Source organism: Xyrauchen texanus, chromosome 16 (assembly GCF_025860055.1).
Source record: "Xyrauchen texanus isolate HMW12.3.18 chromosome 16, RBS_HiC_50CHRs, whole genome shotgun sequence".
Taxonomy (NCBI): Eukaryota; Metazoa; Chordata; class Actinopteri; order Cypriniformes; family Catostomidae; genus Xyrauchen; species Xyrauchen texanus.
Window position 1 is genome coordinate 12,463,638 of NC_068291.1, and position 27,870 is coordinate 12,491,507.

The 27,870-nt window shown below is 38.9% G+C and overlaps 2 protein-coding genes across 3 annotated transcripts in view; both read right to left on the minus strand.

Annotated features, from left to right (window-relative positions):
* Positions 1-641: 641 nt before the first annotated feature.
* Positions 642-5,174, minus strand: LOC127657219 (potassium channel subfamily K member 3-like). The gene is made up of 2 exons (XM_052145917.1): positions 4,779-5,174; positions 642-2,651 (listed from the first exon to the last, which is right to left on the minus strand). The coding sequence occupies exons 1-2, from the start codon at positions 5,059-5,061 to the stop codon at positions 1,783-1,785; spliced, it is 1,152 nt and encodes a 383-aa protein (XP_052001877.1). The 5' UTR covers positions 5,062-5,174; the 3' UTR covers positions 642-1,782.
* Positions 5,175-8,099: 2,925 nt separating this feature from the next.
* The window catches only part of LOC127657207 (ezrin-like), a 28,623-nt gene continuing 8,852 nt past the window's right edge, over positions 8,100-27,870 (minus strand). Inside the window, exons 2-13 of one of the 2 annotated variants that reach the window (XM_052145899.1) lie at positions 26,303-26,386; positions 24,649-24,744; positions 24,262-24,536; positions 21,814-21,897; positions 21,471-21,617; positions 20,356-20,452; positions 18,617-18,780; positions 17,816-17,946; positions 13,853-14,013; positions 13,603-13,695; positions 9,921-10,175; positions 8,100-8,873 (exon numbers count right to left, since the gene is read on the minus strand). In XM_052145899.1, the coding sequence (XP_052001859.1) occupies positions 8,709-8,873; positions 9,921-10,175; positions 13,603-13,695; positions 13,853-14,013; positions 17,816-17,946; positions 18,617-18,780; positions 20,356-20,452; positions 21,471-21,617; positions 21,814-21,897; positions 24,262-24,536; positions 24,649-24,744; positions 26,303-26,386 (1,752 nt within the window). In that variant the 3' untranslated portion in view covers positions 8,100-8,708. Of the gene's footprint in view, positions 8,874-9,920; positions 10,176-13,602; positions 13,696-13,852; positions 14,014-17,815; positions 17,947-18,616; positions 18,781-20,355; positions 20,453-21,470; positions 21,618-21,813; positions 21,898-24,261; positions 24,537-24,648; positions 24,745-26,302; positions 26,387-27,870 lie in introns of those variants that run through there. The other variant, XM_052145900.1, reaches the window with a different exon arrangement.

Genomic DNA, 27,870 nt, shown 5'->3' on the forward strand with positions numbered 1-27,870 from the left:
CAGGTGACATTTGACCCCACACTTCCTGTAGCACTTGCCATAGATGTGGTTGTCTTGTCGGGCACTTCTCACGCTCCTTACAGTCTAACTGATCCCACAAAAGCTCAATGGGGTTAAGATCCATAACACTCTTTTCCAATTATCTGTTGTACAGTGTCTGTGTTTCTTTGCCCACTCTAACCTTTTCTTTTTGTTTTTCTGTTTCAAAAATTGCTTTATCTTTGCAATTCTTCCCATAAGACCTGCACTCTTGAGTCTTCTCTTTACTGTTGTACATGAAACTGGTGTTGAGCGGGTCGAATTCAAAGAAGCTGTCAGCTGAGGACATGTGAGGCGTCTATTTCTCAAACTAGAGACTCTGATGTACTTATCCTCTTGTTTAGTTGTACATCTGGTCTTCCACATCTCTTTTTGTCCTAGTTAGAGCCAGTTGTCCTTTGTCTTTGAAGACTGTAATTTACAACTTTGTATGAAATCTACAAATAAGTTGTTGGAGTGATGTCTGCTGGAATTGAGGCCTATCTAGATTTGATCAAAAATATTTTTTTTCAAATAGTGATGATGTTGTGTTGATGTCCTGACTATACTTTGTGATTAGTTGAATACCATTTTGGTGAATTAAAGTTCCAATTTCCTTCCGAAACAGCAAAATCTGTACCTTATTACAAGCTTTTGTCCTCCAGTGTACGTTAACAAAAGAAGAAAAACATTCAATTGGCAAATGGTTTCATAGGATAAGCACTTCATTATTTCCTGTTTCAGTACAAAATTCGTCAACACCAAAAATAAACTGTGCTCAAAATTGACTTAGTTGGACAAGCACTTCTATATGTCCCACCTCAACTTCCTGATTCAATAGGAAACACAAGAAAAAAAATTTGATCGGCAGATTATTTCATGGGACGAGCACTTCGTTATGTCCTGCCTTAGCTTCCTGTTTCAATAGTAAATACGTCAATACAAGAAAAAACTGCGTTCATTAAATTATTTCATGTGACAAGCACCTATTTTGCCCTGCATCAACTTCCTGTTTCAAAGAGAAATACGTTAACACAAGAATAAAAATGTGTTCACAAATGATTTCATGGGATGAGCACTTCATTATGTCCCACCTTAACTTTCTGTTTCAATTGGAAATATGTCAACACATGAAAGAAAACTGGGTTTGTTGAGCAATTCATAGGACAAGCACTTCATTATGACCCACCTTAACTTCCTGTTTCAATAGGAAATGTGTCAACACAGGAACTATAATGTGTTTGTCAAGCGATTTCATGGGGTCATAGTATTTAATCATAGTATATTTAATAAAGGGTGTCAGATATAGTTTGGTCAACATGCCATTGTCAAATAAGTAATTTGAAAACAATCAATGCAATCAACAAAAATGATTTAAATGAATGGCGTGACAAATTAACAGCTATAATACCATGAGTATGCCATCTAAACAAAGTTAAATAATATTACAGATCAGATGTGTTTTTTAGACATTCTTTTTTAGTCCAGAATGGCTAAAATGTTGTGTGTTGCACCCTTTAAGGGTCTTCTAAGTTATTTGAAATTTAAGTCCACTGGAATTCTCATTAATAGTCATCAAATGAAAAGTGATATGATGGAGTATAGATGTAGATTATAGTGTTCTTTTATAAGTTAATAACCGCAAAAAAACTCTAGCATTCCACCTCAACCTTGGGTGATCCATTCAAGCATCTGTATCCATGAAATGAAATTATGTAAAACAATACACATTTACAGTGGCTCCTAACAAGAACCTGAGGTTATTCAGACAGAGCTGCGTCTCTTGGAGAAGAGCTTAAATGGCGAGATGTTTCTCAGGTCAGCTGACACAGTGCTAATGGCTGAGCAGCGCTGGGGGTTGCACACACAGCCCGTGGGGCCACGTTCAAAGAAGAGGTGGGGTGAAAAATCTCCTTGCTCCATTAGCGCATCAGTGAAGGACAGATCCTGCGGAAAGATCACTATTTTCTCCCGTCTTCGGTACCAAAGACAGGAACACACTGTTTGGAAGTGAAGCACCTCTGCATAGACGCTCTTCAGTCCTCGCCTTTTGTCTCGTCCCATGGCAACAGGGGTTGGAGGGTCTGTGTGGTGTGCAGGAGAGGCTTTTTGCTTATCTTTGGAGAGGAGAGCCCTCTGCTCTGCATCCCTTCTCTCATCTTCCATGTTCATGGTCATGAACCGCAGCACCACTAGATTGAGGAAAGCACCAACTACCGTGAGGCCCATCAGTATATAGACAAAACTAAAGGCCACGTAATGAGGGTCGTTCTGGAGAGCGTTGTCCTTCTGAAGGGCCACATAATCCCCAAAACCAATGGTGGTGAGGGTGATGAAGCAATAGTAGAAGGCATGGAAAAAACTCCAACCTTCATAGTGGGAGAAGGCAGCTGCTCCCACACACAAGGTGCTGATGCATGAGAAGAAGCCTATGATAACCATGTTGGCCATGGAGACTTCTGGACGCCGCAGACCAATGCATTTCTTGGCTTTGTGCAACAGGAAGCGGACAACAGTGTTGATACGTTCGCCCAAACTTTGGAACATAACCAGGGTGAGGGGGATGCCCAGAAGTGCATACCCCATGCAGAATGCTTTCCCAGCATCCGTACTGGGGGCAGCATGGCCATAACCTTGAGAAGAGTAGAACATTATAGGTTGTTTAAAGTTTTCATTGAAGACATTATGTGATTTTATGTTTGGAACATAGAATTAATGACTGCCTCGGGATCATAAATTACCATTCCATAGCTGTACACAGAATAATGTTAGTGTTCTTTGAGGGTTTACGTCAGTTGAAATAACTTTTACAAGTCAGGGAGGAAAATGGATAAAGTAAACAGACTGTTCAGCAGATGTACACCCCCCAGGTTTATTTGCACTGAATGTACTTTAACATTTTGTAAATGTTATTATAGATGACCATTACACTTATCCATCCCAATTTTGTTATGATTATGATGATGAAGTAAATTCCCCAATGAGGGCAGATTAATACAGCATTAGGCTGGAGGTTTTTAAAAGCTCTCTACATAGCTCTCAGTACTGGGATACCTAAAAGTTAAAAATATATATATAAAGTTAATATAGCAGAAAAGAGGGGCCTGGGTAGCTCAGCGAGAATTGACGCTGACTCACGATTTCAAATTGAGGGCGTGCTGACTCCAGCCAGGTCTCCCAAGCAACCAAATTGGCCCCTTTGCTAGAGAGGGTAGAGTCACATGGGGTAACCTCCTTGTGGTCGCGATTAGTGGTTCTCGCTCTCAATGGGGCGAGTAGTAAGTTGTGCATGAATCATGGAGGGTAGCACGAGCCTCCACATGCGGAGTCCCCGCAGTGTCATGCACGACGAACCATGTGATAAGATGTGCGGATTGACGGTCTCAGAACCGGAGGCAACTGAGACTTGTCCTCCGCCACCCGGATTGAGGTGAGTAACCGCACCACCACGAGGATCTGCTAAAGTAGTGGAAATTGGGCATTCCAAATTGGAAGAAAAGGGTATTTAAAAAAAGTTTAAAAATATAGCAGAAACATTAAGTACTTTCTACATTGAATGATTTAGTTTAAGCATGAACTAGAAACTATTAAGTAAATTCTACCTTTGTACTCAATTCAAACATGTACTGCAAATATTAATGCGCTAGTAAAAGTGTCTTGGTAAATATGTGAACTAAAAAGTAAATATTATTCATGATTGTTTGTTCTCTTCACAATGGGCCATCATGTATCATTTCTAAAGAAGAAAACCTTGTCATATTTATTGGCTAATTTAAGTCAATTTTACAGGTAAATAGAATAAATAAATTGCACCTAACTTTTGAAAGCTGGCGTTACCAGCATGCACTGGGCTTGAATAATTAATGAGCTTGCATGGTCTCACTGTTTCCAAGTTGATTTACTTGGTTTTAATTGCTGATTGTGTTGATAAGTATGATAACTTTTTGTTTTTTGAAATCTGAAGTAAATTTTCTGCTCAAAATTACCCATTCACGATGGAGAAGTGCTACATTGCTTGAGGAAAATGTACAAACATAGAGTGAGTAAAATTACTTGAAACAGAGTATTGCAAAGTAAACTCTACTTGAGCCACCACGAATTGTGTTTAGACTTTATTTGAAAGTATCAGTTAAATTGACTTGCAATTTCTGCATGAAAATTAGCATTTAGTAAATTAGTAAAAGTAAACCTCACTATGATTTTTTTCAGTGTACTTGGTAGTGTACTTGTACATTCATTGCATTTATTCGTGTTTTAAACATAATATTATGAGATTTGATAATAATTCTGTTTGTATTCACTTCTCATATGATAAGGAAAAGTCCTGAAATATTAACACGACAGTTCAGTTGTTTTAACATGGTCTTTGATGGTCTCCAGACTCCAAACAGAACATGAGGGTTAAAGGGTTAAAGTAAAACGGTATGTAATGTAGCTCCAACAGGTATTGCAGCATCATTGTCTTGGGTTACAGTGAAAATACAGAGAGTAACTGACATAATGTCACATTTTCAACACTGCTCTTTTAAAAATAACCAATTTTCATTTAGAATGAATGAATCCACCGGAAGCAATGACCGAAATCTTTAGCATTTTTTATTTATTGATTTATTTGTCTAAGAAAAGAAATGGACGATCGTAGCAGGTAGATTACCTATATTAAAAATACATACATTTAGACACATATTCACACCATAAGATTGAACGAAAATAATGAAAATACAAAACATTTGAAACTTTATGACTTGAGTGAAATTTACCTATGGTTGTTATCACAGTGATGGCAAAGTAAAAAGACCCGGCGAACTTCCACTGGACTCCGGCTTTGTGAGGTTTCAGAAGCAACACTACCTTTTCAATTCGGTCAAAGTCCAATCTGGTGAGATTATATTTGTGCATGAGTTGAAATTTTCGATAATCAAGTTTGCCCTTCTGGCTTTTCTCCTGCTTTGACTCCAGAGCGTCAAAGACTCCCGCTCCAATGAGTAAATAGGACAAAGTGCAGATAATCAAGGCGAGTGTCCGCACGTTTTGCTTCTTCATCTTCTCATCGTCACCTCAAAATATCCCTCAGTTTTCAAAGCTTTGGTATTCCTCATATGGGAACATTCATGGTTCATAGCTCCCGTGTAAGTCTGCAAGGATCTAGCTGAAGAGGGTCTCCTGGAAAACCTGTCACAAGGGACTGCTATTCAAAGAAGCCGTGTTTAGTGGGAGCTGTTCTTTCAGCACCACCCCCAGGGATTAATACATACACACACACACACACACACACACACACACACACACTCCATATATGGTCATATGTTCCTTGCAGTTTGCCTGCTCAACTGAGACTAAGAAACAGGGGGTTATATTTTGTATCTCTGGTCACATTTTACATTACAGTGACTATGTTACATTCTAATAACATTGTAAACAAGTAAGTACTGAGTTATGTTCTTAATGTGCAATTATTTTAAGCAGCTGTTTTTAAAGATACCTGATTAGTATTTTTACTACAGTAATTAATAGTAATTACATGTCAAATGTGACATGGACCCAGTAATATGATGTGCTGAACGTGTTCCATGTTCGCATTGACAAGCTTAAATCTGGAAACCCAGGGCAACTTTTCTGCATTTAATCACCCTTGTGTATAATGACTTTTCTATGGAGGTAAGAAATATTATACTTCATTAATGCAAACATAATGGACCTTTGTGGGCTTGTGCAGCCGCACCCTTTGCATAGCAATTTGCCTTTTCACTGCCTCTCTGCACATCATCCTGAATGAATAACAGTAGAGTTCCTTTAAATCTACGTGAAGGACATCTGGGTAGATAGACATGGCAAATATTTCTGTTATTTCGAATGATTTCGCTGTCAAGACAGAGAGTGCTGTTGTCTTTGGAAAACAAGCCCCAGATTATGGTTATTCTGTTTCCTTTTAAAAACGGAACAGCTGTTTAGTCACCATAAGACAGGAAACATTATGCCTCACAGACCTCTCCTAATACATTTGACAAAAAGGTTCATTTAAAACATATACGTCTTTGACAGTTTAAAGAACATTTAGTTTGCTCAAAAGTGAAAATTATGTTTTCTTGTACTCACCCTGTTGTTCCAAACCCATATGCCTTCTTCACCATTCGCTTGATTCAGAAAATGATTTCAGCATTTTTTTTTTTTATTTCTTTCATTACATTCCCAGTGGGTCAGAAGTTTACATACACTTTGTTAGTATTTGGTAGCATTGCTTTTAAATTGTTAAACTTGTGTCAAACTTTTTGGGTAGCCATCCACAAGCTTTTCACAATAAGTTGCTGCAATTTTGGCCCTTTCCTCCTGACAGAACTGGTGTAACTGAGTCAGGTTTGTAGGCCTCCTTGCTCGCACGCACCTTCTCAGTTCGGATTGAGGTCAGGGCTTTGTGATGACCAATCCAATACCTTGACTTTGTTGTCCTTAAGCCATTTTGCCACAATTTTAGAGGTATGTTTGGGGTCATTGTCCATTTGGAATACTCATTTTTGACTGAGCTTTAACTTCCTGGCTGATGTCTTTAGATGTTGCTTCAAAATATCCACATCATTTTCCTTCCTCGAGATGCCATCTATTTTGTGAAGTGCACCAGACCCTCCTGCAGCAAAGTACCCCCACAACATGATGCGGCCACCCCATGCTTCAAGGTGTTTTTCGGCTTGCAAGCCTCACCCTTTTTCCTCCAAACATAATGATGGTCATTATTGCCAAACAGTTACATTTTTGTTTCATCAGACTAGAGGACATTTCTCTAAAAAGTAAGATCTTTGTCCCCATGAGCACTTGCAAACTGTAGTCTGGCTTTTCTATGACGGTTTTGGAGAAGTGGCTTCTTCCTTGCTGAGGAGCCTTTCAGGTTATGTCGATATAGGACTCGTTTTACTGTGGATATAGATACCTTTGTTGTTGTTCTGGGGTTGATTTGCACTTTTTGCAACAAACTACATTCATGTCTAGCAGACAGAATGCGTCTCCTTCCTGAGCAGTATGATGGCTGTGTGGTCCCATGGTGTTTATACTTGCATAATATTGTTTGTTCAGATGAATCTTCAGGCATTTGAAAATTGGTTGATTGCTTTTGATTTCCCCATTATCAGAAGCTAATTGGCTAATAATTTTCTGGAATTTTCCAAGCCGCTTAAAGGTACAGTTAACTTAGTGTATGTAAACTTCTGACCTACTGAAATTGTGATATAGTTAATTAGATGTGAAACAATTAATCTGTAAACAATTGTTGGAAACATTTCTTGTGTCATGCACAAAGTAGATGTCCTAAACAACTTGCCAAAACTATAGTTTGCTAATATGAAATCTGTGGAGTGGTTAAAAAATTAGATTTAATGACATCAACCTAAGTGTATGTTAACTTCTGACTTCTACTGTAAATAAGGTAACTCCGAAAAACTGCTTTTGTTTTGTGACAATCATGTCACCCATAACTGAGAAACATTTTATACTGATATGACAACAATCAAAAGTTAAAACATTACAAAAATAATTTATCCTAGTGTCCAAAATCGTCTCCAAGTGTCCAAAACCCTCTCTAAACAAATAAAACATATACATGTAAATTCAACAATGATTAAGGTATGCTTTCTCTCCAAAGCATGCATACAAGATCTGATTCAGTTCCATGCTGTGTCATTTTCACTGAGTCTGTATCATGTACATGGCACCATCTCCTGGTGGCCATATGTAATGAGAGTGAATGTCCTCTCTGCCCATATTTGGATGACTTTCACCTCTGGTTGCAAGAATATGAATCCTAATATGATTTGTGTGGATTATCTATTGATCCATCTAATAATCTATCGAATTACATGTTGTGTGGGCTTGTTTTTAACAGGAATCCCCTCCTCAAGTAATTGTGTGATATTTTAAGTTCTGTTAATTTTTCATGAAGTTATAAGCAAAAGCGTGTTTTATAAGCAACTCCTGTATACATTTAACATGCATGCCTCTGAAGCTTAAAAGGTTAACCATGTTTGACCATCCATTTGTCATTCAAAGTAACTGGACAGCAGATGGAACTCAATCATTAAACAATTTCATACACTGTATTTATTTAAAAAGTTTACATGAAAAGATACAAATCTAATTTGCTATGCAGAATTTTTTAATCAAAACAAGTAAAAACATTGACTTGTTTTTTATGGCCACTATTTGATCACATTTAAGATTTAAATAATCATATCATCATGGTATATTTGCACCTGCTGATTCATGGACTTGTCCTTTTCAACTATATACCTTTAATTTTGAGAGAAAGTTATGCTTCTCATGACATTACATGAAAAAGCAGTCAACACAATACAGCTTTCTGAAAAATGCAAGAGCTTTCGAAAAGACTTCAATAAAAGATGGCAACAGATAAATAATTTCTCAAGCCAAAGGCTTTGGTACAATTAGCATAAATAGGATCTTGAGTGTCGAAGGCACACATTGACAATGTACACATATGTTTGACATTGTACACAATGCACACTTTTCTGGTCTAAAGAATAAAGTTACTTCTGTAGTGTGTACACAAGTATCATTTTACTGGAGTATGCATGTAAATAAGTGCGACCATGAGAGATAATTAGACAAATACACCCTTAAACAGAAATGAGGGAGATGAGTAGAGTGCTGCTGGTGGTACTGATTTATCAGAGAATTTGTCAACATTACAATGCTTCAAATTCATCAATTCTCTGTTTGGTGTTGCCCATTCGGATCTGACGAAGTGTCTTGTACTTGTCCCTCCCGACTCGTACATTTTCATTGTGTAGAATGTCATTCTGAGTCTTCTTAGTGTCATCGCGGGCATCGGCCAGCTCAGAGCTCAGGGCCTGCAAATACATTTTTATATAGTTACTCACTAATGAAAATAACAAAAGCAGACAGTGGGAGGTGTAATCAAAGTTATGAAACTAAAATATAATCCATACTAGTAGTGTTTCAGACCTTCATTCAAGAACAACTCTTTTGAATTAACATTTTAAGTAACATCTAAATGAACTGTTTTTTTTTTTATCATTATTTTGTGCATTTTTGTATCCTGCACATTTTGGCTAAAGTAGCAGATCATCAGAAAATCGGAATTTTTTGCACAATATACATACTATATAATGCAGACATAGTAAGAGCAATATTGTGTAAGTAAGTGTGCAGTACTGAACATAGCATACAGATTCGAGTCAGTAGGATAACTCAAACCCCCTACTTTAACTTGCATCTGTGGATACAGCGGCGAGTGGTGTTGACTAACAAAGGTTTACTAAAATTATCCAAAGCCCATGTTTATTATATCCATTACAGATGAATGATGTTTTTAAGTCTCCTCACATTCATTCTCTTTCTGTCACATTCCTCATTGATAGGCCCAGGGGTGGGGCCTTTTGTCTCCTCAGGTGTGAATTACAATCAATATTCATGATAGTTCACTCCTCCTCACATATGACCTTTATAACACTAAAAGTGTCTTACAAAAGTTCAATTACTATATTGTTTTGTATGAATGTGTGATCAAGATGGTTTTCAGATCATTTTGTAGCAAAACATCTAGGCTACAAGATACAGTTCTCAAAAGTCTTGTGGACAAATGTTTAGTATGAGTTATATGACCTTATTTCAATGACCTAAAATTGAGTTTTTTCAAAAACCATGCATAAACATTATTTTCTCAAAAATACAAACCTGTACATACATGTTGCTCACATATTATTGTAGCCCAGTTTGTGCTGAATACAGTGTTATCAGACTTTAGCCATTAATGTGTTTTTAAGCAACTGAAAAAAGCACAAATGTCAAGGCATGTCAAAACTTCTCCAGGGCCGTTAACACTCCAAAAATAATTGTGGCTGTTATGCATGTATATAAATGTGTGCAAAAGTTACCATGAGCTGTTTCTGCACACGCTCGTTCTTCTCTGCCTCTGTGATGCGCTCCTCCTCATAGCGGTGGTCCACTATACCCTCCACCTGGAGCTCAGCGCTGTAGGTGCTGTTGTTGTCCTCATGATCATCATGCTCGTTCTCCATTGGAGCGACAGGAACAGCCATAGGCGCAGCCATGGTGGCAACCACAGGGGACGATATCACATTCTGCAACTCCTCACGGGTTTTTACCAGGTCATCCTGCACCTCTTTAGCCTGAGAGTATTGGATTGAATTATTAAGAACATATTGTATGTAACCATATTGTCACTATTTTTGGGTAACACTTTATCGGAATAACCTTTAAGAAATTGAAATAAGAAAACCCACTCCCAAGGTGCATTTTTAAAGGAATGTTCCGGGTTCCATACAATTTAAGCTCTATTGACAGCTTTTGTGAAATGCGGTAGATAATAAATGAATTAGTTCATGCATGCAACTCTGAACTCTTTGAACTTGTTATATGTTAGCCAATCAGTTTGCTCCCATGTGGTATGTCAAGCCAATTGACTCACATGGCATAAGCTGATAGATCCTTTGACGTTTGATCGGTTAGCCAATCAACTTGTGTACGCTCTATTTGCTTAACATTTTACATTTGCATGGTTTACAAGTAAGCCAGTTTTACTGCCACGTGCTGTTAGAGTTTTCTATGAAAACCCTCCACCTCCACACGTCTGCTAAATGGGGATTGTATTTATGTCTAACTGTGCAGCAGCATGACAAACATTGATGCAGCATGTCATGTCATTTTTATTTGTATAGGGCCTTTCACAACACACATCGTTTCAAAGTAGCTTTACAGAAAATCATGCATTAAGAGAAAATGAAACTGTAATATCTTTAAATTCTTAGCATCATCATAATTTAGTTTGATTATGATTGTAAATTGTGTATAAAAATAAATACTTAAATAATAACTGTATTTAGAACTTCAGTGAGCAAGCCAAAGGCGACTGTGGCAAGGAACACAAAACTCCATAAGATGATGGTTAATGGATTAAAAATAACCTTGGGAGAAACCAGACTCACTGTGGGGGCCAGTTTACCTCTGGCTAAACAACATGAATATATTACCAATATTAGTTATTTATGTGCAGTGCAAGTCATGGGTTAAAATTTTGTAAACTAAGTGTTAAGGGCCAGTGTTTAGACAAATATTTTGTATGAACTGTAAGATTAATGACTAATATCTTTGAAGTCCATCCTGGATTAACTGCAGAAGTTCACATAGATGCAATTGTCCTTTGTTAGTTTGCTTAGTAATTCCTAACCAATTTAGCCACAGGCCTGAATAAACACCTAGGATTGTTGTGGTTATGTTCTATTTTGCTAGTTTGCTAAAATATGCTGACCTGGCAGCTAATGACACTTTCCTTCCATGCAAATACGAAATACATCTAAGTTTGTATTCTTCCACTTGCATTCCATTTTCCGAGCTGCTTTCTTGAGAGCATGATTGTGATCATTGTACCATGGTGCAGAGCTTTTTTATTTAATTGTATTTAATCGAAGGGGGGTGACACTATCAAGAGTGCTAGAGAAGACTGTATTACATCAAGATCTTTAAGACTTTTTGGCTTACTGAATATATGAGATAAATCTGGAAGGCTACCTGAGAATAGATATACCTGAATGATAGTGTGGTGTAGATTGAGTAACATTAGCTGATCGCAGCATACAAGAGATGAGGTAATGATCTGAGATGTCATCGCTCTGCGGCAGAATTTCTGTAGTATCAACATCAACTCCATATGACAGAATTAAATCTAGCGTATGATTATTTGGATGAGTTGGTCCTGCCACCTTCTGTCTGACTCCAAGATCGTTGCGAATATTGATAAATGCAAGAAAAAAAGTCATTTTCATTATCTATGTGAATTTTGAGACCACTAACAATTAAAGCTCTATCAACAGGAACTACTAGATCAGATAGAAAATTAGCAAATTCACCAAGAAAATCAGAATACAGCCCGGATGATCTATATACTGTAGCAAGGGCAAAATATATTTTATGTGTATCTGACAGTGTCACGTTAAGCATTATTAGTTCAAAAGACCTAAACTTAAAAATCCTAAATATATCCTGTCCTCTGAGTAACACCAAAAACGTCACTGTAAATTAAAGCAACACCTCCTCCTCGACCCTTCAGACGAGGCTCAAGTTTATAACAATAACCTGGGGGAGTAGATTCATTTAAACTAATATATTCATCCGGTTTAGGCCAGGTTTCAGTCAAACACAGCACATCCAAACTATGATCTGTAATAATTACAATTAGTACTTTAGTTGAAAGAGATCTAATATTTAGTAGCCCTAACTTTACAGTATATGATGTTTATCTTAAATTTTTTCAGTTTTACCTTAATAAAAATATTTCTAAATTATTTAGTGAGAGTTTTTGTTTGGTAGTTCGGGGAACAGACCTGTGTCTCTATATGAAATTTAGGTGATACAGTCTCTATGTGTTGTCATTTATATGATCTGTGTGACATCTCAAGGCAGCTAGCAGACGTTTGGATTAATTTTGTTCCCCATTTATTTAAACACCCTTATGTGTCATGTCTGATGTGGAATCATTGTCTTGTTGTTGTTGTGTTGTTCAAGACGATCGATATGTTGTCTAATATTGGTATACCTTGCAGTTCGCCTTCGCCTGATATCGTCGCCCAGTTTCCTTGGAGGAGGATTCCTCTTTGTCTCCCACATGTTTTTGTAGTTAACACAACAGCAATGTTGGAATGAAAGAAAATCCTATTTTGCACTTTAGCAAAAGTGCTTTAAATTGTTTTGTCGGAGGAAAGCAGAGATGACAGCAGATGAGCAGATAATGTAGAGTACAGGGCTTTGTTCATGACATCACATTTGATGTGGTGTCCCAATGCACAGCCACCGGCAGTGACAAAACGATACAAATGTGTGTATTTGACACCTATCCCAGTTGATACCATGTTTTTTGTACATGTCACAAAATTATTGTTAGCAACACAGTCAAACCATTTTATTATAATCAAATATTTTCCAGGACAAATAATTATTTTTCCAGAACATTTAGGTATTTTTCTCATTTTCTGTGGCTTTTCCATGACTGCAAAATTCCAGATTTTCCAGGATGCGTGAGAACCCTGTCTTTTTGAGCTGCATATTTGCTTTCGAACCCTCCCAAATATCTTTAAGTAAGTGCATTACTGTAAACTGAATTATTAACCAATCTATATTGTCTTCTGTGGTAATCAACAGCATGACACAGATGTCGTCAATAGAATCTTAACTTGTACCGAACCCCAAACATTCCTTTCAAGGGAAAGTTCACACACAAAAACAAAGGAACATTCTGTAATAATTTACTCACCCTCATGTTTTTCCAAACCAGTATGAATTTCTTTCTTTGGTGGAACACAAAAGATGTTAGCCCCAGTCATTATTTGCATTCACTCTATAGAAAAATGCAGTGAATGGGAACCAAGGCTTGAATTCTGCCTATCCTCTCCTTTTATGTCTTATGTAAGAAAGAAAGTCATATGGGACAACATGAGGGTGGATGAAAATTTGGATGAACAATTATTTTAAGGATGCTGTCTAAAATTTTTATTTTCCATAACTCCATACATATGAGCCTAAATATGACCACTTGTAACTCACCCTGTTCTGCCATTCATTGGCTTCCACTTCCTTCACTCTCTTGGCTTCCTCTAGCAAGACAATCTTCGCTGTGTACTCAGCCAGCTCTGCTGCCTTTAAAAACAATATAAACATGGTACCATCATCAGCAGCATCACAACCCAGTTCATTCTATACAGAAAATACTTTAATCCAGATGTTCTGCCCCTTAACACAAAATAGTTGTTACTGATCTCCGCTGTTTAAGGTGCATTGTGTGTTAACATCTCACCAACTGCTCCTGAGTTTTCATCTGATCTTCAGCTTTCCTGGCCAACTCTTCTTTAGCAATCAGTGCTGCCTGTCTTTCAGCCTCCAGTCGTCTTGCTTCCTCCTCTACCTTTCTCCTCTCCTCTTCCAATTTTCGGGCCCTCTCAAACTGCTCTTGCAGATCTGAGTGATACATATCCAACCAGAAGAGGGCAGCAGTCATTTAACTATAATACATCATTCATTGCATTCATGTGGCAAGTTTGAGTAGGGTTAAATTGGCAGACATTTTGCATGTGTAAATAAAATCCAGATTTTGATCAATATATCTACCAGGATAACAAAATGTATATAACATATAGGAAAAATAATCTAGCTTATTACAGGAGGTGCATCCCAAACCTCACACTTCTCCACTATTCTACGCCATTTTGTAGTGGATGTAAATGAAAATGCAGCAAAAAGAAGTGTACAAGTAAATACCCGGATGATGCACTTTTTTCAACTGTCAAAATGAAGTGAGAAATGTTAGACACTTCATACACTCAGCGCACGTGGCTTGCCGTAGATAGCGGAAGGGCCAGAGTTACCTTGCTGCGCTGCTGGTCTGACAAAACAATTGAAAATAATGAAGAATGTAGCAGCTGACGAAACTTCAGTGGATACAGCACCTTACAAATGTGAGTTGAATGCTACCATCACCCCACGATGTGTGAATATGTACGTTGTTTAAGATACATTTGTTGAATTGAGGTTGGCTAATGCACTAAAGCTAGTGGCGACATATCACATGCGTTTGAAACGTCACTTCCATCAGCTGTTAAACGGCGAATGCTTCCATATAGTATAAACTGTTAAGTGTTCCATTTGGGATGATACTTCACTTTGAAAATTCATACACTACCTGGCTAAGTGCATAGTATATTTAATAAGTGTGTGTCGTTTGGGACACAGCTAAGTTTCTCTGGAACACTTGATTCTGACTGTTGAGTCACAGTCTTCTGCGGTAAAATATATTGTACAATTTTATAAAAAGATAATATACAATGTAATATAATATTTAATATTTAAATATAAAAATATATATATACTATTACAGTATAATACTATAAATATTATATTCATATACAACAATAGAAACTATATTGAGGGTTGTCCCAGCAGACACATTTTCTTATTTGCTAGTTTTGTGTTTCTCGTACCACTCAATGATCTCTGTCATCTCACATAATTAAATAATTTAAACTAAAATAAATATTTAACTCAACTTAATATTTATGTATTTGGTAAGTAGTCATGTAATAAGCAGGATAATATACAGTCAATCTGTCGTAACTGCAAAATAAATCGATTAGGGTGATACAAGTCCTTTCTCATTCGCAACAGTGTCCTGAAAGTAATCCTAAAAGTGATTAATTTGCTATAACGACTAGGAAATCTAGCTTCCTGAATCTCTGCCTTGTTGTGGTAGAAGGGCTTGCTCTAGTGATCTAGGGATCTCCAGAGCTATAGCGTCAGGAGCAGTATGCTCCTGGTAGGTTCTCCCATGGCGAACAGGTCTGGGGTGAAGATCCAGACTAACACGATCCAAAAAACCCCAATGGAAGATAGTAAAAGGAGAACGTTTACCCTGCCTGGAAGAGGGTCTCTGGGACCTACCCTGGAGCCAGGCCTAGGGACAGTGCTCCTAGGTGAGCGCCTGGTGGCCGGTCAGCCCACATAACCCGCCTGGGTTCAGCACAAACAGGCAACTTGGGGGGGCATGTGAGCCTCCACCCACAAGGTCCAACCTTGGGGTCAGGTGCAATGCCTTTCAAGCAGCAGGAAGGGGTGGGGTGGCCTGTGGCATCATGAACCCTTGCTGCAGAAACTGGCTCTTGGCATGTGGAAAGTAACTTCACTGGGGGAAAGAAGCCATAGCTGGTGCGGGAGGTTGAGAAATACCAACTAGATATAGTTGGGCTCGCCTCCACTCACAATGTTGGCTTTGGAACCAAATTCTTGATAAGGGGTGGTCCCTCTCCTACTCAGGAGTTGCACAGGGTGAGAGGAGCCGGGCAGGTGTGGGGATACTCGCAAGTCCCCGACTGGCTACATCACATTTGGAGTTTGTCCTAGTGGACGAGAGAGTCACCTCAATGCGAATTATGGTTGCAGTGAAGAAAACTTTGACTGTTGTGTGTACTTATTCACCAAATAGCAGTTCAGAGTATTCTACCTTCTTGGAGAAAGTGGGTGGGGTTCTGGATTGGGCCCCACCTACAGACTCCATAGTCTGGAGTCTGTAGATTGCTCACATTGGCAATGACTGGGAAATCTGGAGTGAGGTGATTGGGAAGAACAGCCTGCCTGATCTAAACTCAAATGGTGAAATGTTATTTGACTTCTGTGCCAGTCATGGTTTGTCCATAACAAACAACATGTTCGAACACAAGGATGCTCATAAGTGTACTTGGTACCAGATCTCCTTAGGCTAAAGGCCAATGATTGACTTCATTTTATCTGACATGAGGCCACATGTTCTGGACACTCGGGTGAAGAGAGGTGCTGAGCTGTCAACAGATCAACATTTGGTGGTGTGCTGGATCAGATGGTGGGGGAAACTGGAGAACCATCTGGCAGCTCAGGAGGGGTCGGAGGAGCCTCGCTCTAGCTATGTTCAGCAACGTTGGAGAAATTCTGACCTCAAATGAGGACATTGTCAGGAGGTTGAAGGAACACTTCGAAGAACTCCTAAACTCAAGAGATATGCCTCCCCTGCAGGAGGCTGGGCCAGACTGACATGCCTCTGCAGTGTTGCATGGACCTCGGGACAGTGTCTTTGGATTGGCAAAGGGTGGTGGTCCCTATATTTAAGAAAGGGGACTGGAGAGTGTGTGCCAACTACCGGGGTATCACACTTCTCAGCCTCCCCGGGAAAGTTTTTGCTAGGGTGCTGGAAAGGAGTCTCCAGCCAATAGTTTAACCTCAGATGGATGAACAATGTGGATTCCGTCCTGGCCGTGAAACAGTGGACCACCTTTTCACCCTCTCACAAAAATTGAGGAGGCATGGGAGTTTGCTAATACAGTCTACATATGTTTTGTGGACTTGAAGAAAGCCTACGACCTGAGAAATTCTGTGGGAGATGCTTCAGGTGTATGGGGTGCCAGGGCCACTACTGTGGGCCATTCGGTCTCTGTACACATGGCGAGAGCTGTATCCGCATCCCCAGCATGAAATCAAGCTCGTTCAGTGTGGGTGTTGGACTCAACCAAGATTGTGCCTCATCTCCACTCCTGTTTGTGATTTTCATGGACAGGATATTGAGGCGCAGATGAGGTCAGGAGGGCATTCTATGTGGGGGCCGAAATGTGATGTCTCTGCTTTTTTGCAGATGATGTTGTCTTTTTGGCACCGTCACATAGATGCCTCCAGCATGTGCTGGAACAATTTGTAGCCATTTGTGAAGCAGTTTGTATTAGGATCAGCACCTCGAAGTCTGAGTCTATGATTCTCTCATGGAAATGGATGGCATGCCCCCTTAAGGTAAGGGGAGAAAATGTACCCCAAGTGGAGGAGTTTAAGTATCTTGAGGTCTTATTTACAAATGAGGGGCAGGCTGGGAACAGCGGCAGCAGTAATGCGGTCGCTGTACTGGACGATAGTGGTGAAGGGGGAGCTGAGCCATAAGGCAAAGCTCTCTATTTACCTCCATCCCCGAAGTCAGCCAAGGACCTGCTGGAGAGACTATATATCCCAGTTGGCCTGGGAGTGTCTGGGAATCCCCCAGGTTGAGCTGGAGGAAGTTGCATGGGACAGAGATGTCTGGGCCTCTCTGCTATCCCTATTGCCACTGCGACCATAATGGACTAAGCGGTAAAGGAAATGGATTGATGGACTAGGAACTGTACATTATTCCTTGTTTAAATACTTCAATAAACATTATAATTAAAAACATGAATTACTTAATCTTGGATATCATTTGCTAGTCAAATTTTCTTACCTCTCTCAACCTTTTTGGTCTGCTCCTCAAATTGGTACAGCTTCATCATCATCTCTTGCTTCTCTTTCTCCACCATCTCTTTTTCTTTCTCAATTGCTTCTCTTTTCTTCTTCTCATTTTCTAGCTGGGCTCTGGGAAGAAAACAACACAGCTAGCACACACATTTAAGAGGTATGGTACCAAGGCCCCCCTAAAAGAAAATGTGTTTTTGTTTATTTCTTGTCACAAAGTGTATCAGTATTGAAATATTATTGAGTATTGATGAAATAAATAATAACAGAAGTTTGTTTTGATTAAAATTAATTACAAAAAAAGGTGCTGAAGGGGCCTTTTACTGCATCACTTCTGAAGATATGAATTTAACTAGTCTTATGGGTTAATTTTATGTTGCCTTAATGTTCGTTTGGAACTTCCGTTCACTTGCATTGTAAGGACCTACAGAGCTGAGATATTCTTCTAAAAATATTTGTTTGTGCTCAGCAGAAGAAAAAAATCATTCACATCTGGGATGGCATAAGGGTGTGTAAATTTTGAGAGTACTTTCATTTTTGGTTGAACTAGCCCTTTAATCTCACTGCTGAAAATAAACCCTAGCTAAAACCACCCTAGGCTGGGTAGCTGGTTTCCCAGCCTTGTCAAGCCGGTCTGTTATCTTATATATAATAATACAAAATTGTGTTATCAAATTATTGAAGCGGTGATGATCAGCCCTGAGCTGCCCAGTGTCTTGCTGCGCTAAAAAGGGCAGCTGGTCTTTGTTATATAATGATGCAGTCTGGGCAATGAATGGCATGTCCTCACCTCTCCATCTGTCTCTGGTGTTTCTCCTCTCTGGCCTGTGCCTTCATCTGCTGCACCTCAATGGTGTCAGGTTTCCTGCGCTGCATGTAAAGGTCATGGTTTCCCATGCACAACAGCAGGATGCGCTTGTTAATGCGCAAGCGCGATGCATAGAACACAAAGTCCTGAAAAAACAAGATGAAGTACAGGATGTGACATTTAATAATTTTGTACACATAAACAATGGGGTAAATATGTTTTCTAACATTCCCCTTAAAGGAATATTTCAGGTTCAATACAAGTTAAGCTCAATCAACAGCACTTAAAGCATAATGTTGATTACAACAAAATATACTGTAAATGTTGACATGTCCCTCCTTTTCTTTAAAAAGAGCAAAAATCTGGATAACAGTGAGGCATTTACAATGGAAGCAAATGGGGCCAATATGTAAACATTAAAATACTCACTGTCTAGAGCTAGAAGATGTCAACAATATGCACATTACAATATGCATTATGTTAACATGATTTTAGTGTGAAAAAATTTTGTTTAGTGTGACAACTTTGTTGCCATGATGTTGCAATGCTGTAAACCCTAAAATAACCATATAATAAACATATATTTAAACAACTTCACAGCTCAAATAATACACAAGTTTTAAAATAATAATTAATTTAAGTGATTTCTTAAAATTATAAACATTTCCTTTAAACTCTCCAAAAATTGGAGATCCATTGTAGGTGCCTTACTGTGACCTACATTTTATTTAATTTTTTCTAAAAATTATTTTAATCAACATTATGCCACGAATGCTGTTGATCGAGCTGAACTTGTATTGAACCTGGAATATTCATTTAAATCTATACAATATGATATGAAAGAAAGCTGGAAATGAAAGACCAGTTCCACATTGTTAGGGAATGTTTGTACAGTAATTGGAATATTTAGAGTAATAATTGGAAGTTAGCAATATGAGTCAGGAAGCTTGAGGCTAAAATCATGCAATTTTGTCATGGTTGAAAAGAAATCTCCTGTATAGTAAAAATATGAGGTCCTTCCTGGAGACTGGTCACAAGACTTTTAAAAATGTGTCTTCAGGCACAACAAAAAACTGATGAGATATAGTTTTGGGAGAGAAAGAGAGAGCGAGAGAGAGAGAGAGAGAGAGAGAGAGAGAGAGAGAGAGAGAGAGAAAGGAGTAGTTTTTCAATGGAACAGTAGCATGATCAGTGTGGTTGTTGTAAAATATGACCTAGGCTAATAACGGACATTAGTGCCACACCTATGGGCTTATTCTTCAAACTTTGCAGATGTAACAATTGATTGAGGAGGTTAAAAATCAGTTTCCTATATATTTCATGGTATATGGGTATTCAAAATACTTTTGGTGAAGTTGATGTTGTGCTGTGTGAAATGATTACTTCATCTAAAATTAAATCTCATTCCTTTATTAATATGCATGCAATAAATTGGAATATGTTTACTTTAAAAAAAATATTTGTCACCCCAAGTTCATTTAAAATGAACTAGTCAAGGCAAAAAGGTGAATAAAAATGGTTAAAGGCTTAAAAGAAAAAGTGACCCACAGCACCTAAATATACTTTTCTGCTATACATTTTAATCTAAAATCTTGATATTGATTGAAAATAATTATATATAATTGACATGTTATGCATTAAATATCTATTTTAATTTAGAAAACAATAGATGCAATTGTTGGCATTTAAAATTCATGCAAAGTGCGAAATGCGAGACTTACTGGGGCCTTTTTGTCAATAGGCTTGATTATGAACTTCTTGTCACTGAAAGAGATGTTCCTTATTTCACTCCATGGAAATCCAATCTTTGGCGTCAACCTACATAATGAAGCACATGATGATTTATGCAATTGACAATGTTATACTTAAAGGGATAGTTTACCTTAAAAAAAATGCACACTTTTTTTTACTTACCTACATCAATATGACTTTATTTATTTTTGGTACAGAACGTAATTTTGAATTTTGAAAAAAAAAAAGAATATTCTGCTCAGTGATGTCATACAATGGCAGTGGATGGTGACCTCCTCTCCAAGCTTCAAAAGGATGCAAACGTATAATTCAGAAGTCTAATAAATGATTCAATGTGACTCATGCCTTTTCCCGAAAGCACACATTAAGGTTTGTTGAGAAAAAAAATCTTGACTGGCCGTTATTGTCCTGTGCGAGTTCATGAGAGTGCACTAGATCAGCAGTTACCCAGCTCTATATTAATTATTATTTGTAATATTAGTTATATTGGTTTAGAACAACACAAGGGTGAGTAAATAATCATTTAATTTTAATTTTTGGGTGTGTGGCAGGATGGAGGGCGGGTCCGGGTCTAGATGCTACACACCCGTCCCCTAATCAGGCTAATTAGACCTCGAGAGGGATAAAGGCCGACCGAAGATGGCAGTGTGAGAGAGAGATTTACAGACAGCTGTCCTACACCTTTGTGTGTTTTTGTCCTTTTGGTTATGTTCATTTTTAAACTTTTATATATATCATTAAGCCGGTTCTCGCCTCCTCCTTTCCATTAACCCCTTTACAGGGTGAACAATCCCTTTAAAGTTTAACATCTTTTTTGTGTGTTGTCAATAAATATTACATAGATCACAAACATTGTGGTACATCAGTCCTTAGCTCAGTCCAATGACCTCCCAATAATAACAACCATACGGTCATATTGACTCAGATCCCTCACAGCTCGGCTTGTTGTAGGTTTGGAGAGTGACTCCGCAAGTCATTGACCACACTGTCATGACAGCTGCTACACTGATCCCAATATCCCCAAATGATCTGGCAGCATTTCTAATTTATAACTGGTTTTCCTCACAAATCTGACAGTGCTTACCTGTCATCTTTCTCATAGATATTAAGTCCCAAAGAATCCACTCCCAACCTCAGCTCTGTTCCTTTCTTGTTCTTTATGTCGAAGTAGTTGACGCCATACATCTCCAAATCCTGTGAGATCTTCAAATATTCAAGCATGGCATCATCTCTAGTGACAAGGAATACAAAGAGATAATACAAAATCTTGCACAGCACTAAAGAGATGTACAGTAGAGTGAATTTGATTTTTGTGATTTAAAATTTTTGAAGTTATGATGCTTATTCTAAAGAGTGGAAAATATTAATAATAAAGAATGATTAGGTGTGTCCAAACTATTGACTGGTATTGTATTTGTCAAACTCACTTGAGCATGCCTCTGTGCTCCTCATGCCATATCTGGATCCTCTCCTCCCATTGCTCTTTTGAGAGTTTGTGCTGGTCGAGTACTCTGTATGACAACATATCAAATTGTCAAAACATGCGGCATGCCATAGTTAGACCGTACATCAAAATATAAAGTGTCTTGGCCACAGGATTGTTACACAATATAATCTGGTATGTAAATGAAATAAAGTTGTCTAAACCACAATTCTTATGCAAATACACTGTAAAAGTAATGTTATGGTATGACAAAATCTTTGTTTCTATTTATTTAACTTTATAGTTTACTTATTTTTTAGTTTTCAGAGTTTCAACTAAATTTTCTTGATCTGTAATGCAAAAGTGGTCAAAAAGTGCAATAAACCTATCACTGCAGGTTGTTACTTTGGCAACACTTTGATTTTACTTAAGAATTTAAGGTAGCAATTAAACTTAAAGAAACGTTTCACCCAAAAATGAAAATTCTCTCATTTACTCGCCCTCATGCCATCTCAGATGTATATGATTTTCTGTCTTCTGCAGAACACAAGCAAAGGTTTTTAGAAGAAAATCTCAGCTCTGTAGGTCCATACACTGCAAGTGAATGGTGACTGAAACTTTGAAGCGCCAAAAAGCACATAAAAGTAATCCATAAGACTCCAGTTCTATCCATGTCTTTTCAAGCGGTCTAAGTGATTTTGGGTGAGAACAGACCAAAATATAACTCATTTGTCACTATAAATCTTGAAATCAGAAATTTCCTTGGGATCATGATTTCATGCTTGATTACACTTCCTAGTGCCATCTAGCACTCTGTGCATGCGTTAAGCACTAGGAAGTGTAATCAAGCTTGAAATCATGATTGTGCCTAGTTACCTTTTGGTCTGTTTTCACCCAAAACTGATGGGATCACTTCAGAAGACATGGATTAAATATCACAATCTGGGCTGGACAGTCCCTCCTGTCTGTCTGTCTAGTCGTGTGTTGGTGTGTGTGTCTGTGTTTCATCTCTCCCTCTTGTGTTTTGCAGGTGCCACGTGTAGAATGTCAGCTCTGTTGCCAGTGATGTTCTGTTTTTGTTGGTTTGTTTTGCTGTGTTGCAACTCTGTCAGTGTGTTCTGGTTTGTTTCCAGTTTCAGTCAGTCTAGTTTCTGTTTTGTTTTCAGGAGTTTATTCTTCTCCCTTGTGAGGGTTTTGATTTGTATTATGTATTTCATTTGTTTATTTAAATAAGAGCCCTATTCTGCCTTCCTTCATTTGGGTCTTCCTAATGCCGTGTTTACACTACATGATTTTAGGCCCGATTTTCACTTGCCGACAGTTTTGTGGAGATCGCCGTCAAAAGCCTGAAATAGTAGGCAAATCAGAGCTCGCTCCAGTGAACAACGAATGTAATGTATGAATTATCGAAGACGCAATCTGAGAGAAGCACCGACATGTCGCCGATGTCAGCGAGATGTCTAGCATGTTAAATATCTGGACCTGTCTGAGATTCCAAATCGCACAATGTAAATGTAAATGTGTTTTGACTACAGTCAATGAGAGAGCAAGAAACGTGGGAGGAGTCCTGATGTACCTGCAACATAACACCAACTAGCATGTTTGTGGTATCAAAAAAGTCTCATTGGACTGAAGATATGGAGGAAACATTTGTGGAACATTGGCAGGAGCACCAGTGCCTATTTGATGTTTCCTCTGAACTGTACCACAACCGGGTGGAGAAAGAGAAGAGTTGGAGATAAATTGCCAATTCTTTTGGAGAGTCAGGTAAGCAAATAGATAGATTTTTCAGTAGGAGGTACTTTTTCATATTGTAAAATATATGATGCCTTTACACATTATGTAAAGGCGATTTAAAAACATACACATCATATTCTGAAATGCATAACATATGATCATGGACTTGTTTTCGTATATCGTATCACTTCTCAGGTGTACTCTGTTGTGAAATGTAATTTGGAGTCCAGGCAGAGTCGTCGGGGATTCGTCAATAGTGAAATGTTTCGTAATGTGTTCACCCCTGTCGCTGATTCCTTGTGTAATTTGAAAGCCCTACGACTTCCATAACAAGACAGACAGATGTGTAATATGAACGGTACCACAATCCAAGGTCTTTGAAAGTCATGTAGTGTGTAGGGGGCATAACTAACCATGACATTAAACAACTGGAGTCAACTAGATTACTTTTATGCTGCCGTTATGTGCTTTTTGAAGCTTCAAACTTTTGATCACCATTTACTTGCATTGTAAGGACCTACAGAGCTGAGATATGCTTCCAAAAATATTTGTTTCTGTTCTGTACAAGAAAGGTGAAATTTTGGGTGAATTATTCCTTAAGATTAAAATTTTAAAGGGTTGAACTTTATTGCAGTATGCAGTCATTTTGGACAAGTATATGCTGTTGTGTAAACATATGCGGCAAGACAGCACTTTGTTTTTTTTACACCATTACCTCTGTGGCAGCAGGCGTTCGGAGGTTAGGTACCCAGATTTGTGGATTTCGCTGGAGTGGTCTCCAAACTTGGCTTGTACAGAATAGGAAGCCAGTAGCACTGCCGTCTCAGGAGGGCAGTAAATCTCATCGCTCAAGATGCCTTCCTTCACTTGCATGAAGAACAGTTTTTTCGTGATGTCCTGAATCAGTTCCTCAGCCACATCTTCGGGGTAGTACTTGGCTCTGAACCTAAACTGCAGAGGGATCTCTTGCTTTACCTCTTGAGAGGATACCTATGAAATCAAAGAATGATGGTTGGGTAGATGTGGGATGCTAGAGTAAAATAGTGATTAGTTATGTGATTAGTCACGATAAAATTAAATATATTTATAATATCATAAATACTTTTTTGTCCAGTTTCAGCCATGTAAGAAAGCCTTTGTTGTCCATATACTGCAGACCAAAGTACCACACCTCACGCAAGCCCACTGTCTTAACCACCTGAATACAGCAAGACAGGGGACAAAATAAAGATTGTGTATTGACGTTTTTTCAACCAATTGTAATTTCATGTAAATAACAGTAATAAATGTTTGAGTGCAAGTGTTTATTGCCCTTTCTTATGACATGTATACTTAACACATTACACAAATCCCCACAGATAGACACTCGATAGACAAATGTCAAGAGTGCAGCATGACGTTATTGTTGAAGGTCAAACAATGGGAGGGTTTTCCTCTTGTGAGATATGAGGAAGATTAAAATAGGAAATCTTGCCTGAGAGTTCATTCTATTTCAACAGGGAGAGAAACTATCATCCACCCAACTTGAATGTTTTATCAGTTTCGTGTGTACTTCTAGGCAGAAAAGGTGTCCTCCACCTGGGTGTTATATTCTGTATGTCATGCCATAAACATTACCATTTAACAAGGTTGTCCAGCATTACTAATGTGAACAATATCTGAAAAATTATTTACACCCAGTGATTACCCCAGAATGCATTTGGGTGTGACTAAGGTGACAGTGAATGCATTTAGAATTAGTTTCAAGACTGAAGTGTTTGCAAGTCCTTACAAGTCAATAAGTCCTTGTCACTGAACCAATGTAGTTATTTCACAATATATAATAGTGCATATACAGCAGTAGTAGTATAGTGCAATTAGTGCATGTTCATTTCCAGATTTACTTGGTGTATCAAATCCAGAGACTATTTAACAGAGCCACTTCTATTCAAATGAACGGGCGAAATTGGAATGCCCAACAATATAGGTTGTGCATGCACATTAGTTATACAAGATGGGAAAATTGCATTTTGTAGCGTAATCTGAGGTATAGAAGCATAATTTATGTTACCAGTGTTGTCAGATTTTACTCCTGATGTGAAATATGTTCTTTAATCATAATCTTGACCAACCATTTTGAGGATTTCAGTCTTTCCCCACACAAGAAGAAGTGCTGCACTTTCATGACTTTAATAGCTTCCTGGAAGCATTCCAAAAAGGGCCGCCAGTGGACTGACTTGCTAGAAAGACTGATCTTTCATTGCCATATTCAATTTATGTCATGATAAATAAAAATCACAATAACAAATAAAATTGTTTAAAATTGTCAAAGGTCATCCATGGTGGTTTGGATAATACATTGCACCCTGAATGGTTACAAATGACTTTTAAATACCTGTCTGTAGTGGACACCATGCATCAGAGGGTTAAAGCATTCTTTTACTTTCAAAATGGGATTGGGTTATGAACCTTAGTTAGGGTGGAAACCATATATTTGCCACCATATAAGGCCTGTTCTGCCTTGTCTGTTCAGTTTGTCTTACTGTTGTTTACCTTGTTGTTGATTGTTCAGGTGATACAACATTGAAAATACATCTTTCCAAAAATAAAAATTACAGACATACAATCACAAAAAAGACATTAAAACATCTAACATCACAAAAGACATGGTGAAAAATTAAATATGGTGTCTACCCTACTATAAAAATGTTCTCTATCAGTTTCCCATGTTGTTTAGGACTGACTGATTTCAGGAGTCTAAGGCAGCTGAATCTCACCTGCTCAAAGAGCTGTTTGCCTGTTGTAACTGACTGGATTGCAAATTCCAGTTCGGCATCCACTGAGGTGACACGGACATTGATCTGCAGAGAACAAACACAAATCATTAAAAAAATATATTCTCATTGATTTAAGTATTGGAATATTAAAGCAAAAATGACTTGGTACAATCTTAGATTACATTACCATTGGTTAACTATATATATATATATATCTCATACAATAAACACCTGAACTGCATCACATCCATGACAAATCAGAAATGTCATAGTGATGAGATGTTAGCTAGAATGATGACTTGTACTTCCAACCAAATTACATCTCATTCCATAAAATAAATGTAAGTAAAGCCTTGCTGATAGATATGTATTATGTAATATTCTCCAGATGATGACACTTATTGTCACGAACCCCGCTCCTCTGCTTCTCCCCGCATCGTCTAGCACACACACGCACACTCCCTCACTCCGCCCCCTCAAGCTTTTCACGCTCTTTTTGCTCGCTCGAGCCCTCACGCCCACTTTGCTCCTACTCGCTCACATGCTCGTAGGCAATCTCCCTTCCTCGAGTTTCTCACGCGCTTCCAGTCCCCCAGAACATTATGACCACCTGCACTCGCGTCATCTGCACTCCTGCACATTAGTTTCACCTGCACTCGTCTCATCACCTGTTCATTGTTTACACCTGCACTCGTCACTATATATATCACTACCCTTTCGTCTCACGGTTGTTGGTTATTGTATTTAGTTTCCCGTGTCTTTGCCCCCCCGCTAGTCTCGTCTAGTTTTGCTCTCCTCTTGTTTACCGCCAGCTCCCTTTGTTCCCCTGTCTTTTGCTCCCACTAGTTATTCTATATCTTGATTCCCCGGCTCTCGACCTCACGCTCCCCTTGACTACTCTTCACTGGATTTGCCCTTGTTTTGTACTGTTGCTTTGCTTTGTGAATAAAGCAGTTTTTCCCCGACATTGTGACTGTCTCAAGCAGCGGTTGTGTAACTCATAACCCCGCCCTCGACATTAAGGAGCCAGCGGCCCGACTCTTGGGGTTGCGTCAGGGGAGTCAACCCTTGGAGGTTTATGTTATTGATTTTTGTGCCCTGGCCAACCAGGTGAATTTTGATGAGGTGGTTCTGAAAGACATTTTTCAATATGGACTGAATGAGCCAGCCTCATCATACATGCCTGGTGGTCGCTGCTCTCTCAACCTGGCTCAGTTTATTGACCTCGCCCTGCTGTGCGTTGGTTCCTTGTTTACTGTGGGGGAGGCAGATACTGAACCAGCGCTCCACACCACGGCCCCCGTCTCGAGGCCTACCACGGCCCCCGTCTCGAAGCCTGTCACGGCCCCAGTCCCGAGGCCTGTCACGGCCCCAGTCCCCAAGCCAGACACGGCCCTAGTTCCGAAGCCTGTCACGGTCCCAGCCTCGAAGCCTGGCACGGCCAGCGAGTCAACGCCCATGCCTGCCACGGCCAACGAGCCAGCGCCCACGGCCCACGAGCCAGCACCCATGCCCGCCACGGCCAGCGAGCCAGCGCCCATGCCCGCCACGCCAACAAGCCAGCGCCC